The sequence below is a fragment of the Zingiber officinale genome, chromosome 2A, assembly GCF_018446385.1.
Source record: "Zingiber officinale cultivar Zhangliang chromosome 2A, Zo_v1.1, whole genome shotgun sequence".
Taxonomy (NCBI): Eukaryota; Viridiplantae; Streptophyta; class Magnoliopsida; order Zingiberales; family Zingiberaceae; genus Zingiber; species Zingiber officinale.
Window position 1 is genome coordinate 100,710,017 of NC_055988.1, and position 16,039 is coordinate 100,726,055.

Consider the following 16,039-nt stretch of genomic DNA (forward strand, 5'->3'; position numbering starts at 1 on the left):
GTGTGTGTCATGCTCCAAATCTCATGACAGGGGATTCTGTTGTCCCATCGAGGGCATGATTTGACTGTAGCGATATGAGTCAGGTAAGTTTTCTGACAGCCACATACCTAGGAAAGGACAGGTAAGCTTTCTGACAGCCGCATACCTAGGAAAAGACAGAAGACACTTATGCACCTAGGTACGTGTGCCCAGACTCTTCATAGCTCTATATAAAGAACCTCAGGTTTCGCCGGAGAGGTACGTATTCTGAGATTTTGGAAGTCACGTTGTTCATCGTAGCTTACCTGACTTGAGCGTCGGAGGGCCGTCGCCGGGACACCCCTCCCGGCTCGGTTTTGCTGCAGGTTTACCGGAGCACTCAAGGATCCAGCAGGGAGCGCCGTATCCTCAGTATTCGTTGACTCTTGGTTCGAACAGGATCAATTATATTACACACGCAGCGCGCATGTATGATCACACTAGTAATAATTATAATTTTATGTTTCTGATTTAAGATTTAGAAGAAAAATAGAGACGAAAAATAACAATGAGAACCTTGTATTAAAAGATAATTAGGCAATTATATATGGAGGGTCGGTGGGTAACATGATCAATTTGATAAAAAAAAAACGCGAGGATCTTTAATGATTTTGTAAAATATATGATGCCCTTTAATTTTTTTCCCAAAAATTAATGGCCTTATTTACTTTTTATTTACAAGTCCTCGTGGCGGATGATCTATTAACCATTTTTTTAGATTAATTATCCATTAAAAAAATTTAACTGGTTAAAACTGAGGCTTAATCATCACATAACTATGCGTCAGTGTCAATATCTCCGGACCACTTTATATTATTAGGAAATAAGAGACATTTAGATCAATTAAAAAATATATATATACAATCGTCGTATCAGCGACCCCTAGAGCCGGTCCCATGAATATAGAGGGAGGTAAATGTAAGTACACAGCTGAAAGCGCATAGCCGGGACGTTAACCCCAGACAATGATACCCCGAGGATCGAACCCTGGACCTTTCGGTCACGAAATCATGTACCCCCAGCTGTACTACGCCCTGGGAACCTTTAGATCAATTAAAGAAAGTACATCAAATATATTATGCTTTGTTTCTTTTCCACTTTAATTTATTTCCATCATAATAAACACATCAGTATTGAGAAAGTGATGATAAAAGATGAATACACCGCGAACTCATCCTCTAATCAACATAAAAGAGGTAAATCATGAATGACCATTAACTTTTGGAATAATGATTAACACATTGAGAAAGTGATAATAAAAGATGAATACACCGCGAACTCATCCTCTAATCAACATAAAAGAGGTAAATCATGAACGATCATTAATCTTTAGAATAATGATTAATACATCAAAGAGATATTTACATCAATTTTATCGAGATTTAAACTTTGAATCTTATGATGATAGATGATAATATCTCATGGGTTAACCATGAGACTCTCGGGACATCATTGTTAGAAAAGTGACCTATAATAGGGATGTGACATTTTACTCAAGAGTGCATTGATGTTTGATGATTATCAAACCGGTCACTAGAGTTTCAGATTTATGAAAGGAAGCACTTCAATTTTAAAATATTATTTAAACGTTTTTAAAAACCTTTAGAAATATTTTAATAACCTTTCATCGTTTGACCTACAAAAATATCTTATACATTGAAAAATTAACACACTTTGATGATTTTCTAATGGTCAAAACAAAACAAAGATAAAGTCATTAATTGTCTCTTATTAGAGCATCATAATCACAATTTGTCTTTTAATGTTTATTCATATTCTTATTTATTTATTTATTTTCATCATTAAAAAGCTAATAACCTTCTATTGGTCAAAATAGTAAAATCACCATTATTTTTATAATGCTCTCATAAATACATCCATGTCGTTATTTTTGTTTTTTTTCCTAATAAAAAAAAGTGTTTTGATAAAAATAACTTAATGAAATTTGTTATATGATCAAAATGATAATATCGTATTATTATTATAAATATATTGACAGTGTTTTGAAAAAAAAATTACTTATTACCTTGTTTATTAACCTTATTAAATGAATAATATCAAATTATCGTATGTCTTTAGGATTATGGTGTCAAGATAGGATATTCAAATTGTCATTTAGACATCCACAATTTGAATCTAGTATCTAACTACGATATATTTGTAAGAATTTTTTCTCTTAATGAGAGACATAACCATTTTCACGGGTTAGATCTAATATCAAATTACCACTTGTAAGAGATTATTTATTTATTTATTTTTGGCATGCTAATTAAATATTTTAAAAAATTTAGAAAAAAATTGAGTTAAAATTATATCTCATCCGTTAGATTCAGATCGACATCGAATCGAATGAACGGAACTGATGCGGTTCATTAATTGGCCCAGGAATCGATTCCGAGGATTCATCAATGGAATCAGAATAGGATTTCGGAAAAATTTTCATTTTGCTCTCCTAAATTTACCTATTTATTTAGAATATCTTATAAATCTAAAAACTTCTTAAAATTCATCAAAATAGTTAGCATTAATAAGGAGTTGTCTAATTTTCCTATTAAATGATGTAATTATAAATTAACTGGTAAGAATTTGAAAATAGTTTTTTTTAAAACTAGCATTAGATATCCAGTCAGGCTTTCGGATCAACTAATTTGAGAATGATCGATTCGATGTTAGAGGAAAATATTTTACCTGTAGTTGAACATTAAACCATATCTGAGTGATTGCATGCATATTAAGATTAAGGTACTTTCGAATAAGAAATCAATTATGGAAGTGAAATGAAAATTCCTTCGAGGGAATCATCTCCTTTTTTAGGTCGGATTCGACCGTTCGGTATCTTGGTCCGGTTCTTGGTCACGGAAATGAGCCGCCGCCGAAGCGATAAATCAAGAGGGAGAGAATTTTGACCCTCTTTCCGTCTTCCTTCTCCGCAGATTCAGCGAGGGGACGTAGGATTCTAGAGGGAGAGGAACCGGAGATCTAATGGAGCAGAGCCTTCTTCTTCCTCGGCTAAGAGCCGATCATGGCCTCATCCTCGCGTCCCCGTTCATCACCTACGCTCATGCTTCCGGTTGGAGGCGCTGCCATTCCTCGTCGTTCTCTTCGCTCAAGGTCCCTCCTTTCCTTCCTGATCCATTTTGTGCTTTTCTGATTATATTGTCCCTCTTTGTTATCTCTCTCCCTCTTCCCTGGTGATTGATTTGAGAAGGCATGGCCCGGTTTGTGCAAGGACCTAACTCATCGTAGAATGATCGTGAAAAATAATTCCTTTTGTGCGGTTGAATTAGATTGGCGTTGTGTAAGCCCGTCAGGATTAAGGGTTCCGGAAAGATGATTTGGTGATTTAAAGGCCTCAGAGTTGTTCCAAGTCTCATGCGAGGAAACACACGGTAGAAATGAATGATTTGCGGCTCAGTAGTGACAGTCCTACCATGTTGAGCAAGCATCGCTAATGGTGAATAATTGATTAGGTGGTCAGGTGCCACCACTTTGTTAAGTTAATAAACGTGAAAGAGCTGGCTATTGGGCATTCATCTGCTCCCATGATGAAAGAGCAGACTCATAGATCTGTATAGCTCGTGTAGTATAGTTTCTGTCATTGAAGTTTTTGGCTGTGATGGCCATAAACCTTAAATAGTGGGAACAGTCCTAGCAAGGGGCATTGAAGTAATGGTGGAAGATTCCAACATGTGGGCATAGAGCTTATTGGGTTGGTGATTGAACTGTAGAGAAATTTTGAGTTCAAATGTAGGGCTAATGGAGGAAGAAGGGTAGGTCAGCGAAGGAGGCAACAAGAGAGGGTTGGCCTAGGAAGGAGTTGACAACGTTCTTAAAACCAAATAGAGGTACCAAAGGTGTTCTCAACGCGAATGAATGACCTAGGCATTCAGCGTGGATAGACCACCAAACCAAAGGACATAGAATAGGCACATGAGAGAAATCACATGCGGAGGAGTAGCTTGTGCAGAATGGGCATGCACAATTAGATGGGAATCCACATTGAGATTGACTGATTAGGCAGCAAAGATGAATGGAGGTGGGGATTTCTCTAATACCATGTGAGGTGAATAATATTGGGATAAAATCCTAAGTAGCTCCCTTCTGCCTATATATGAATCTTATTAGGCATATGAGACATTACAAATAGACTTATAGCTTTACATATTGGATCCATAACAACTAACAAGCGGTTGCTCCCTTATTCATCTTCCTCTCTTCTACTAACTCCATTTTTTTTATCAATGATTACTATTTTTTCTAGTTTTCCATTATTGTTGATGTTCTTGAACTTTAGAATGAAATTTTGGTTAATTCCTTTAGAAATTTGGCTTAGAAAGGAATTCTACTTTTTGGCATTACCATACTACATTTTCCACTATATATCATTAAGAAGTTTCATGCTATTGCGATAGCTTGGCCATTATATATATATATATTTTTTAAGCAGCCTAGTGCATGAAGTTCTCATCAAAGCGGGGTCCCGAGGCACCTTCTATTGTATGCAACCTTACCTTGTTATGCAAGAGGTTATTTCCAAGCCTCGAACCCATAACTTATAGGTCACATGACAACATTTTTACTGATGCCAAGGCTCCCCTTCTAGCCAATTAGATTTTAAAAGTTAAATAAAAAATTCAGACTCTTGAATTTAATATGTGCTCAATTTAGTATTTTTTATTACATGTCCAAAAAGATCTTATTCCCATTCTTAACATTTTCAGATCCAGAGTCAGCTTCGTCCAATGTCTGTGGTTTCAGGGCCCCTTAGCACTATAAGATGTGCAGTAACTGAAACAAGTGTTTACAGGTATGTATATGCATATTTTTTACCTTCCCACTTGAATTATATTTTTGAATTTTAGCTTATAGATGATGTATTTATGTACACATGACATAGAGAGTTCATTTGTTTTTTCTTGCAGATAGCTTAAATTGAACATTATGATCATTAAGGCTGTTTTGAGTTTGTCATGAATTTTTATGCATATAAAGGCAGCTCTCAGTTCTGCAACACTAAACCTTTTTAAGATTTAGCTATGCTAATTTTATCACTGATCGGTTAGAAGCAATCTATTTGTGTTCTTTTTTACCTTCAACAAACTCTACCTTTCTTGATTGTACTTGTGATTTAAAATTGGACAATCACTCAGCCTATACGGAACAAAATTATGAACTTGGAATTCTGTTTGCACATTCCACAACTATTATGGATTCCTTTGTTGGAATAACCAAACTCTTGGATATTATAATTCTATGTTTTAGAAGAATTGGAACTTGAGAATCCTATTGACAACTTGTTTGCTATCAATTCTTGAGGGAAAATAATTCTGAGTCTATAATAGCAATAATTTTCAAGAATTAACTTTTCAGATCTTATGTTTCAACTGATGGGAAATGGTATTTTATTTCTTAATGTACTTTACTAACTTTTTCATGTACTTGTGAGTAGACAGGCTTCTATATTAAATATGGGTAAAAAACAATGAAGCAAAAGAGTGAGTGGATTAGATATTAGAATTCTAGTTCCCAATTTTTTATTACTCGAAACAAAAGATTCCATTGGTACTAATGAATTGGACTTTGGATTACATGATATGTTTCTGGGACTGTAATTCTTTTTCTATGTTTTTTTTTTGTTTTGAAATTGCTTATGTGCAGATACTCTATGTGTTTGTAGCAAGGAATCTACGGAAACAGTAGACTTGGACTGGGATAATCTTGGATTTGGACTGGTTCCCACTGATTATATGTATAAGATGAAATGTACCCAAAATGGGATATTCACAGAAGGAGAATTGTTACGTTATGGGCCCATTGAATTAAGTCCATCTTCGGGAGTATTGAATTATGGGCAGGTTAGCATAGAGCTAAAATTCATGATTCGTTGCATTTAAACAGATATTTAATATTTATATGTAACTATGGGACATTGAGATATGCCATTGCATCTGTTTTTGAAAGGGATGGAAAATATCTTGTTTGTGACAATAAATCCAAGCAATTTGGTCTATATTCTATATATGCCTTGAGAATTAATAACTCATCTCTACTTTTATGGCCTCAACATTCATATTGGGAAAATTAGTATTTCTTTTTTCATATATTTTAAGAACCTATGTTGCATTAAGTTGTTAGTTTTAAACCAAACATTCGAATGATCTAACTTTTTCCTTGGATTTCATTCGTGCTTTTGATTCCATAATTGCAGATCCTTAGCACTACATGATGCACATTAATGTTCTGTTTCTGCATATGAATATTATACAAGTTTTATAAAAAGTTTCCTAGGCGCTAGGCATCTAAATTTAAAGTGATTATTCATTCTGAATAACATAGCATTGCTGTTCATATTAGGGGAAGAATTGAAGATTATTATAACATCAATCTTTTATGTTTCAGGGATTATTTGAAGGTCTCAAAGCATACAGGAAGGAAGATGGATCAATTCTATTATTTCGACCTGAAGAAAATGCCTTACGAATGAGAAAGGGTGCTGAAAGGATGTGCATGCCTGCACCATCAGTGGAAAAGTTTGTTGATGCTGTAAAGCTCACTGTTTTGGCAAACAAGCGCTGGGTAGCTTACATCCACTACTATCAATTTGATGGGTTTTTTTTTTCACGAGGGATGTAAGAAGTCTAAAAAACTACTTTATTTGCATTTATGTAGGTGCCACCTACAGGTAAAGGTTCACTGTACATTAGACCACTTCTTATTGGTAGTGGTGCTGTTCTTGGTCTGTCACCTGCTCCTGAATATACTTTTCTTATCTTTGTCTCACCTGTTGGAAACTATTTTAAGGTTGGTTTGTTGTAAAAGTTTGGATTTTCACTTTTTGAATCTTAAATACTCTTTTGCTTAATACAACCTGGCCTTTTGTGGTCATTCATTCTCTTCTAATAATATTTGCCATGTATCATATCACCATGCGTGTGGTTGTGTTGTGTATATTATTATTTCCAGCATTATGCATCTACTTTGTTTGTATGACATTGACAGAAGAGAATAGTCTTTTTGGGAGCTAGCATATGTTTGGTTGAGGAGTATCTTGTTTATGCTGCATGCAATAAATTACCAAATGGAGGATAAATGTGGGATTGGAACTTTAACATATAGAGACTTAATTATTATTTAGTTTTGTATCTGTAATTGTTTTGCATCTGGGGGAAAACTTACAAGTCCATGATAGGAAATTAAACCTTTGGAGATTAATATTCAATATTGTCTTTTGCATGATTTTGTTCTCTTTAGCTGATCATGGATCATACCGATAAATTTCCCTTGTTTACATAATCTAATGGAACACCTATGCCGATGAACTTAATTTCTACCCAAAATAGCATGAAAAAGATCAAAATATAACAGAATTTAATTTTGGTATACTTAATGTATTTTTAGAAAGTGCAATTCTAGCTTTTCTTCTTTCTTCCCTCATCTCTTTCACTCTCTCTTGATGCTTTAATGTTTCATCTATGCATTTAAACAATTTTTTTCAGTTTGCAGCGAACTGAATATAATTAACAAAAAACAAACTGATTAAACTATATTTTTCAGGAGGGCTTGGCTCCAGTAAACTTATTAGTTGAAAATGAGTTTCACCGTGCAGCACCAGGTGGAACAGGGGGTGTTAAGACCATTGGCAATTATGCATCAGTAAGTGAACTTATAGATAGTACCTATGCATAAGTAAATATAGGTAACTACGTTTAGTTATATAGTTTCTTTGGTACTTAGCTGGAATCTCTACATTTGCATATCCTTTCATTTTGCTTTTATTGAAGTTCACTATAACTCATGATAATCATAGAATTCTTCTGTGATCTATTTAAACTCATGGAAGCCAAATCTGTGATTTCTTCTTGGGACTATCTGCTTCATTGCAATTTTGGATTAGGCTTCAATTGATCGACATACTTTATAATCCTCCTCTGACCTTTATTGCAATGTGCTTTGTGGATTAGCTCATTAGTTTGAGTTGGCTTGGTAGGGAAGGTTCTACTTTGGTCTTTCATGACGCCTGGTATCTATTACCCGCTCCCATTCTCTATGAATTGAACATACTAGTCTTGAGTATAACATAATTTGACAATCTCATTTTTAAATATTTTCCATAATCTAGTCAACTAGGTGTTTTTGATTTCTATGTAGGTCCTCAAAGCGCAAAAGAAAGCCAAGGAGAATGGTTTTTCAGATGTATTATATCTTGACTCCACTCACAAAAAGTATCTCGAGGAAGTTTCATCCTGTAATATTTTTGTTGTGAAGGTATGGATGTCTTAGGTTTTTTTGTTATCATGCTATGTGCTTATGATATCTGAAGCATGAACTTTTCAGAACTGCATTAATTTTTTATTTAATATATGGCGTAAAAATAATCGAAAACATTGATTTGGAAAGTCTTTTTAAGTTATATTTTCCTTAATAATCTTATGCTGAGTTAGAATAAAGAAACTCTAATATGTTCTTAGTTTTTGCTACTTATCTCAGTTTATTTTCACCTTTATTCATAAGGGTTTTCTTTTTCCTCAAGAAACATAGAAATTTCTCTTGTGATATCTTGGACGTCTCTGCTCTTTGTGCGGCAGCAAATAATGTTTTTTTGAGACACTGTAAATTAAATCTATCTTTTCCTTCAAAGTTATTGTAACTCTGGCTCATTGTTTTTAGAGGTTTGCTATTTTAATCATATTTGTAATGCACATGATGGTCGGCTATTGGATTGTTTTTGCATATCATCGCCTGAATTTATTACTATTTACTGTCACCGAATGTCTTATTTCCTTTCGACAGAACAAAGTCATTTCCACCCCAGAAGTAAAAGGAACTATATTGCCTGGCATTACGAGGAAAAGTATAATTGATGTTGCTCTAGGTCAAGGCTATCAGGTACAATCCCAAGTGATAATACAGAAATAAATGTGTATTTGGTGTTCATACATGATAGGCTGCAAAAAGTGCAATCGATCACTGTTTTTCGGTATTCATCTTATGATCGAACATTCTTATGTTGCTCTTTTGCATCTTTATTTTTTATTCTACATCTAAACAAGGCTTACCAAATACTGTGTTTTGGTTCATATGAAGTCTACATATTTTCGATACTCTTTCACCTGCTACTCCTTTTGGATGCACAGGTCGAGGAGCGTGCAGTATCAGTGGATGAAGTGCTTGATGCTGATGAAGTTTTCTGCACCGGAACAGCCGTCGTGGTAACCCCGGTGGGAAGTATAACATTCCTAGGAAGAAGGTAAGATCGATCCAATCTAATGGAGTAGTAGAGACGAAGTTCGAATAGTTGTTGATACAACCATATTCATCCATCCATTGGATCGCATAAGCATGCTCGATGCTCAGCCAGTTATGTCAATCTAAACCATTTGTGAATTGAGGCTTTGGTTCTCTTTGTGGTTTCAAAACTTTTGCAGGGTGGAGTACGGCAACAAAGGAGTTGGGGCTGTGTCTCAAGAACTGTACTCTGAACTCACAAGATTACAGATGGGCCTTTTGGAGGATAAGATGGGTTGGACAATGAAGTTAAACTAGGAATTTCGAAACCAAATAAACAATCAGTGCATCTCTCACGGTCGTTGTTTAATCTTTGAAGGTAGACGGTGGTAAATTATTTGTGGACACTCAGAATTGTCGTTGTATTTTTCTTGAATTATGTTTCTGTCCAATGATTGTCACAGCAAGTCAAACAACACTTTTACCTTTTATCTGTTTCTTTTAAAAATTATTTATAAGTGTTTTTGTTATCTATTTTATTATTGATTATTTAATATATATATAGACACACGCAAGCAAATCGATTGCGTGCGTCGTTCATAGTGGGTGTGCACCGAGTATCAGGTCTATATATCGGTCTGTTGGTGTGTTGTGTTGTTACTTGTGTGAAAAACATTCTTGAGCAATTAAAATAAATATTACAAATGAATAAAAAAAGAAGATATTTTCCTTATATATCTATATATATTCAATTAGTAAATTCTCTAAAGAGTACGGACATGTAGTTTGGAATTAGAAAATTTTGGAAAATTAAAATTAGAAAATTTTGGAAAATTAAAATTTTTCTTGATTTCGAGATTAATAAATTTTTTTTTCCTAAAATATTATTGAATAAGTAAAAAAATATGAAATAAATTTTTTTTAAAAAATTATATAAAAAAGCATAAACAAAATTTTTTAAAAAAAAGAAAAACATAAAAAATAAAAAAAATAATTAATTTTATAATTAAGAAAAACGTGAAAAAAATGTAAAATTTAAATAATAATAATTATATATATATATATGATTAATTTTATAATTAAGAATAATATGATAAAATATTAAATTAAATTATCCATTAAAATTTTTAAATAAATAAACTTTTATTACATTACCCGCCACTTTTTCCTTTTTCCCTACGCTGCGTCATCTTTCTCTGAATCGGGTCGCCTCGACTGAAGCTACGCACATGAAGAGCGCTGCTTCCTGCTTTCCTGGCGCATTCCACTTGCCTTCTCGGAAGGCAGGTGAGCTTGGACTTGCAAGATCGACCTTTTTTGTCCCTTTTTGTGCGAGATCGACCTTTTCTCTGTTCTCGGTTCTCGACACTTTTTGGTTTCTGCACGCTACTTACATCTGCATATTTTTGTACCAAACCTACATTTGTCCGTCGCAAATGTGGAATGAATCTAGGTGTCAAACCCATCGCTTTATCAAGTTAGAACAAGGGATCAAGGAAATCCAGGTTCTGGTTAGGGTATCCCATGTCATGTTGACGCGGATCGCAGAGGATAACCCTAGAGTTTGTGTGGCAAAGATCTCAATGGGGTCTATTTGAAGGTACTGCTTCTCGCTCTTCCGGCCAGAGGACAATGCACGCCGCCGAATGCACTTCATCCATGCCGTCAAGGGGACAGTGGCTCCTGCATCAGATTATGCATCATTTGGTAACGGATCGATCGATCGGTTTTAGACGATGCAATGTAGTCGATACTATTGTAATTTATCTTTTTGTTTCCTGGCTTATGAAATCATATGAGCCATTGCTAACAGATGAAGCTTTAGTGACCATTTATTAGCTCAATCAAATCTTTCACAACCTTAAGCTAACTTGGAGGGATTGGTCAGCACCGGTAGATTGTGAGTTTTTTTTTCTTCACAAAAGTAATATCATAGAAGATTTTTCCTCAGAGTGAAACTTCTTCAGGTTTTGAAGGCACAAACACAAGCCAAAATTGAAGGATTCATAGATGTTACATATCTTGATTCTGTTAAGACGAAATATTGGGGGTGTAAAGGTATCACTTGTGCCGAAATTTTTTATAATAAGGCTTCTGCTTTATTATTTTCTATGTCTGATAATATATTTGCATATTTTGATTTGCCTTGATAATATGGTAGTTTAATCAAAGTAAAGAATGGAACTGTGTGAATGTGCCTGACATTTTACTAACCTTCTTTTGTCTCTTGATGTATCTGTAACTTGCTCTGGGCAATTTACTTAGATCTTTTTTTACTTTTATGTTTCAAGTTTCAACCATTTCTAAAATGAATCAGTGCAATGGCATTTACTTTGCTCAAATGATGCTGATGAGAAGGTATATCTCACACAGGGGGCTGCCATGTCAATTGTCAACACAAGTTGCATCAGGAACTATTTTACGAGGGATCAAACGCAAAAGTATCATCTGAAATTGCTATTGATGTAAGTTACCAGGTTAGTTTTTCCTATTTTAAATGCTAAAACTAACTCAGTGATTCATTGCTCAATACATTTGATAGATAAGTAGATACAACATGCACTATCTTATCTTACCGAAGGTTTAACAATCGGTGGAATTTCCACTTCCCTTATTATGCTCATCTTCTTCTTTATAAATAAAAATGTCAGAATACTCTTTAGCATTTTCAAACCATTATTATTAATTCAATAATCACGTGATAGGTATTCGTTGAACAAGTTACTAGGATTCAAACATATGTCGCTCTCGTAGTGACTCAAATACATTTGGTAAAGTGGATAAGTTCTTTCTATACAAGGAGAGACTTGAAAAACTATTAGACATCAATCATAATCAAACATTTGGTCGTGGCTCATTATCCATCCTACACACAACACAATCACTTCCAATAAGTCAAGAATTGAAATGAATGGATAATGCCTAGTTACTTTGTCCTCTAAGCTAAATCAATGAAGCCCACACACATCAAACATATCCCTATATATCCCCTCACAAGTCTTGGAATCTAGTCCAAGAGGACTAAAGCTAGCTTATGATGCCTCTTTTCGTCTAATTGATCGGCTTGAATTGCCTTTTTCTCACATGTGATTATCCATTTTGAATGCTAACTTAGAAAGAATGAAGAATTGAATTAGAAAGCGAGACGGAATTAAGCTTGATGCTACTTGGAACTTGAAGTGATGGAGAAGTCATTTAGGATAAGTAATCTCTTGAACAAGTCCAATGTCATTTACTTCATTGAATTTCTTATACATGTAAAATAACCTTGGCCCCGTAAAAATCCAAGTTGATTACAGTGGTTCAAGGCAAAAAAGAAAAGGACATAAAACAATGACTAGCTTTAAAATCTTATGAGATGTGTTTACATAGTAAATAAAGTGTTTAGGGTGGATTTTAAATTTTCTTTAGTTTATAATCATCGTTCGGACTTGAACTCGGAGGACGAAAAATGAGACACCCATTTGATGAACTCCCTTGAGGTGTTATGTCCCTTTGTGTCACTGCTTTGGTAGGAGTCTATAAAAATTTTTAGCCTATCTAAAGCTATTTCTAGGGTTTCTTCTGAAGTGTTTGCGAAGCAAATTCGGAACCACCCTGGCTCATCGCAATGGCAAGAAGAGCCCGGCGAGATGTTGAGCCTCACTTGGTACACTATCTTCTTCCATATCTCCATCTCGGCTTCAAATGTAGTCGACCTATCGATATATATATATATAGGGAAATATGTTAAACTAGAAGGTTAGGAATTAGAGATTAAAATTTCTATTTTATGTTTGAAGTCTTCTAATTTTTCTCATTGAGCATTTTGTGGCATTACTGAGGAAAACTTATTAAGGATGCTAATATTAATATATTTTTCAGTTAAATGCCTGAAATATTAAGAATTCTAAAAATACCTCAGCAGGTGACGCATGTCGACCCAGCAGAATAAACCGGCTCCGCCTTCCAGGCACCCGATACCCATCGCCTCCAGCCCCTGCACCAGCCTCCGCCGCCGCTCCCTCAGCCGCCTCTGGTTCTCCGCAATGTACCTCCCGGTGAACTCGCCGTCCCCCAGCAGAGCCGCCAGCAGGTACTGCGTCTGCGAAGAAACCAGCCCAAAGCTCGACATCTTGGTGGCCGCCGACACCACGCCTTCGTCTTCGGAGTATATCGCCCCGACTCGGAACCCGGGGAGGCCGAGGTCCTTGGAGAGGCTGCACACAATGTGGACGCGGCCGGCGGTGGACGCGGAGGCCGCCGCCACCTCGGCGACGCTGACGAAGCCCTCCGGTGCAGCGCCGGCGTAGATTTCGTCGCTGACGAGGTGGAGATCGTCTCGGGAGGAGACGAAGTCGAGGAGGGCGTCGATCTCGCCGCAGGCGAGGGCAGTGCCGAGCGGGTTAGAGGGGTTGGTGACGAGGACGCCCTTCACGCGGAGGCGCCGCTCCTGCGCACGGCGGCAGGCGGCGTCGAGGGCCGCCCGGGTGATGCGGAAGCCGTTGGAACTGGAACAGAGGACGGGGACGATCTCCACTCCGGTTCTCCATTTCAGATCCCGATCGAACCTGCTCCGCAAACATTTGCTCTGCGTCAGCATTTCACGCGTGCATGAAAGAAGAACAGAGTAATTATTTTTATCTGGAAATTTCATTTTGAACCTTATATTTTCAAAAATTTATCATTAACCGCAGGATTTATGCCCGTAGGAGTCTGTCATGGCGAAGCAAATTCTTAAGGGATAAAGGGAACGGTCGAATTTATACCCTGGATAGTAAGGAGTTGGCACAAGGAAAGCTTCACCAGGTTCAGCGAGGCAGAACATCAAGATCTCGTTGGCAGAAGTTGCACCGGCAGTGAGCACGAGCTTGCTGGGGTCGAACCTCACTCCGTTTCCTCTCACTTCCGCCATGTACTTGGCTAATGCCTGCATTACTAGCAGTGTTCAGCAGACGAAATCGCACTCAAAGAAGATCCGGAACTGATTCGACGATTACATTCTTGAAGGCAGGCAAGCCGTGGTAGTCCTGGAACAGAGCAAGCTCCTGGAATATCCTTTTGCCGTCGTCCCTCTTGAATCCTCCTGCCTGAGGGTGCTTCTCCAGCCACGTCTCGATCAGGTCAAAGCAGAGCTGCACGCGCGCACACCATTTAAAAGAACAGTTCGACATTAACGAGCTAGTGCAACAGGGTCAAGGGATCGTCGACCTGGTTCTCTGCGAGGCCCATTTGGATCATCCCTTTCGGGTTGGAGATCGGATCGTAAGGGTCGTTCTCGTACTCCTGCCATCCCAAGAAGTAAGACGAGTCCTGGCCGTGGGCGTTGCATGCAGCCTTCCTGGACAGCAACTCCCGCTGCATTCTACTGTTTACAGAAGAAGAAGAAGAAGAAGAAGAAGAAGAAGAAGAAGAAGAAGAAGCAGTTGGCCTTAGCAAATAGATGGGAGATTGGGAAAGTGGGATCTGCTGCAGGAAGTAAGATTTAGTGCTATTTATAGACTATGTTTCTTACTGGAACAAACAAAATTGTCTATTGGGGTTGACGCTGCGCAGCGATGAAGAACACACCTGCCGACACGAAATCTGCTGGGGCCATCGTGCTGGGCGTGGGCGAAAGGAGAGGTTCCTTAGCTTAAGAACCTCTCGTTTTTACACGAGAATGAGAGAGCGAAAAGACGTGCTTGGCTTTTTTGAGGTTCCGGTGGCACAACAAGTGGCAGCGGTTAATGGATAAGGAATTGCTGGATTTCGTATGCAATTGGGTCAAGGATTGGTGGATGATGGTCAGCTGCTCCAGGGTCAACCGTCTTCTCAATCTAAAGTATCATTTCCGACAAGTCTTGTAGCCTATCAAACTCATCACGGCTGTTGCCAGAGAGAGTCCAATGGGATACGTCCAATGTCTTTCACCAACAAAGATATGGTGGATTTTCAACGACCGCGTTCAGATTTTCCCACTCTTTTACAATGGAACAGCACAGTGATAGTTAGAGATTCAGAATGACTTTTTCACCAAACGCGGAAGAGTTTAGAAGTGATTCGATCTTATAGTTAGAATGTCTCATGGGCAAAGATCACTGGATTAGATATATTTTGATTCTTTGTCGACTCTTCTGACGTACGCATGTTTTTTCGTCGACAGTTTGGTGCAGCAGCAGGTATGGCCTCTAAACCAAGTTCTTTAGACTGTTGTCATTCGCATTATTTCAACTTTCACTGCGGTAATTTTCTCAAATGATTGTCTTTGAAAGCGGCGGAGATGTTGTGCGGGTAGGGGGTGGCGTTGAGATGATTTCGATATTGATCGTGTGAAGACTCTGAACTGGAGTAAAGTGACATTAAATGAACTTGTGCAATAAAGATAAGAATCGGGAGAAAGAAACGTTAGTTATCGGACCTGGGAAGACGCCCATGGAACAAACACTTTGATGTTCAAGTCAGAGCATTAGTTGAGCAAAATGGAAAAGAAAATGAACAGTAATAACAACTGATGAATTGTAGTGGCAAGACCTCGCGTACTTGAGCCCCTTGGCTAATGAAGAGGATCCTCTTTTTCTACCGTCCCTCATAAATTTCACAATTAATGAGACTGTGGAGAATATTTGTTAGAATATGTCGGGTAAGGAAGGATGTACGGTAGCTTTCCTATGGTTGGAAGAAAGTCTAGTTGTATGTATATGTCAGGATAATGACAGGTTGTTATGATTCTCTGATAATATTTTCTCATAGAGAGAGTTCGATCGACTTTGGACCGACTGGCTGTAAATTAGAAGCCATGCTCATGTGAAGTGAGGAGTTGAACCTGAATGTCCAA

General features: G+C 37.2%; 2 protein-coding genes and 1 long non-coding RNA gene across 3 annotated transcripts; 2 read left to right on the forward strand and 1 right to left on the reverse strand.

The window, feature by feature from the left end:
* The first annotated feature begins 2,889 nt into the window (after window positions 1-2,889).
* Window positions 2,890-9,773, forward strand: LOC122041733 (branched-chain amino acid aminotransferase 2, chloroplastic-like). Its single transcript, XM_042601518.1, has 10 exons — window positions 2,890-3,129; window positions 4,740-4,825; window positions 5,696-5,873; window positions 6,418-6,594; window positions 6,688-6,819; window positions 7,573-7,671; window positions 8,167-8,283; window positions 8,809-8,904; window positions 9,153-9,265; window positions 9,444-9,773. The coding sequence occupies exons 1-10, from the start codon at window positions 3,001-3,003 to the stop codon at window positions 9,559-9,561; spliced, it is 1,245 nt and encodes a 414-aa protein (XP_042457452.1). The 5' UTR covers window positions 2,890-3,000; the 3' UTR covers window positions 9,562-9,773.
* Window positions 9,774-12,527: 2,754 nt separating this feature from the next.
* Window positions 12,528-14,625, reverse strand: LOC122041734 (1-aminocyclopropane-1-carboxylate synthase 1-like). Its single transcript, XM_042601519.1, has 5 exons — window positions 14,434-14,625; window positions 14,223-14,357; window positions 13,992-14,152; window positions 13,143-13,793; window positions 12,528-12,941 (listed from the first exon to the last, which is right to left on the reverse strand). Exons 1-5 carry the CDS (start codon window positions 14,584-14,586, stop codon window positions 12,662-12,664), a joined length of 1,380 nt encoding a protein of 459 aa, XP_042457453.1. The 5' UTR covers window positions 14,587-14,625; the 3' UTR covers window positions 12,528-12,661.
* Window positions 13,730-15,838, forward strand: LOC122041735. Its single transcript, XR_006129057.1, has 3 exons — window positions 13,730-13,852; window positions 13,935-15,383; window positions 15,477-15,838. It is a non-coding gene; the product is annotated as an uncharacterized LOC122041735 (long non-coding RNA).
* The last annotated feature ends 201 nt before the right edge of the window (window positions 15,839-16,039 follow it).

Coding starts and splice junctions, on each gene's coding strand:
- LOC122041733 (XM_042601518.1), top strand. CDS start 3,001: ATGGAGCAGAGCCTTCTTCTTCCTCGGCTAAGAGCCGATCATGGCCTC. Junction 4,826..5,695: donor ACTGAAACAAGTGTTTACAG/GTATGTATATGC, acceptor ATGTGTTTGTAG/CAAGGAATCTACGGAAACAG. Junction 8,905..9,152: donor CTCTAGGTCAAGGCTATCAG/GTACAATCCCAA, acceptor TTGGATGCACAG/GTCGAGGAGCGTGCAGTATC.
- LOC122041734 (XM_042601519.1), bottom strand. CDS start 14,586: ATGCAGCGGGAGTTGCTGTCCAGGAAGGCTGCATGCAACGCCCACGGC. Junction 13,794..13,991: donor CCAACTCCTTACTATCCAGG/GTATAAATTCGA, acceptor TTTGCGGAGCAG/GTTCGATCGGGATCTGAAAT. Junction 12,942..13,142: donor GACATGCGTCACCTGCTGAG/GTATTTTTAGAA, acceptor ATATATCGATAG/GTCGACTACATTTGAAGCCG.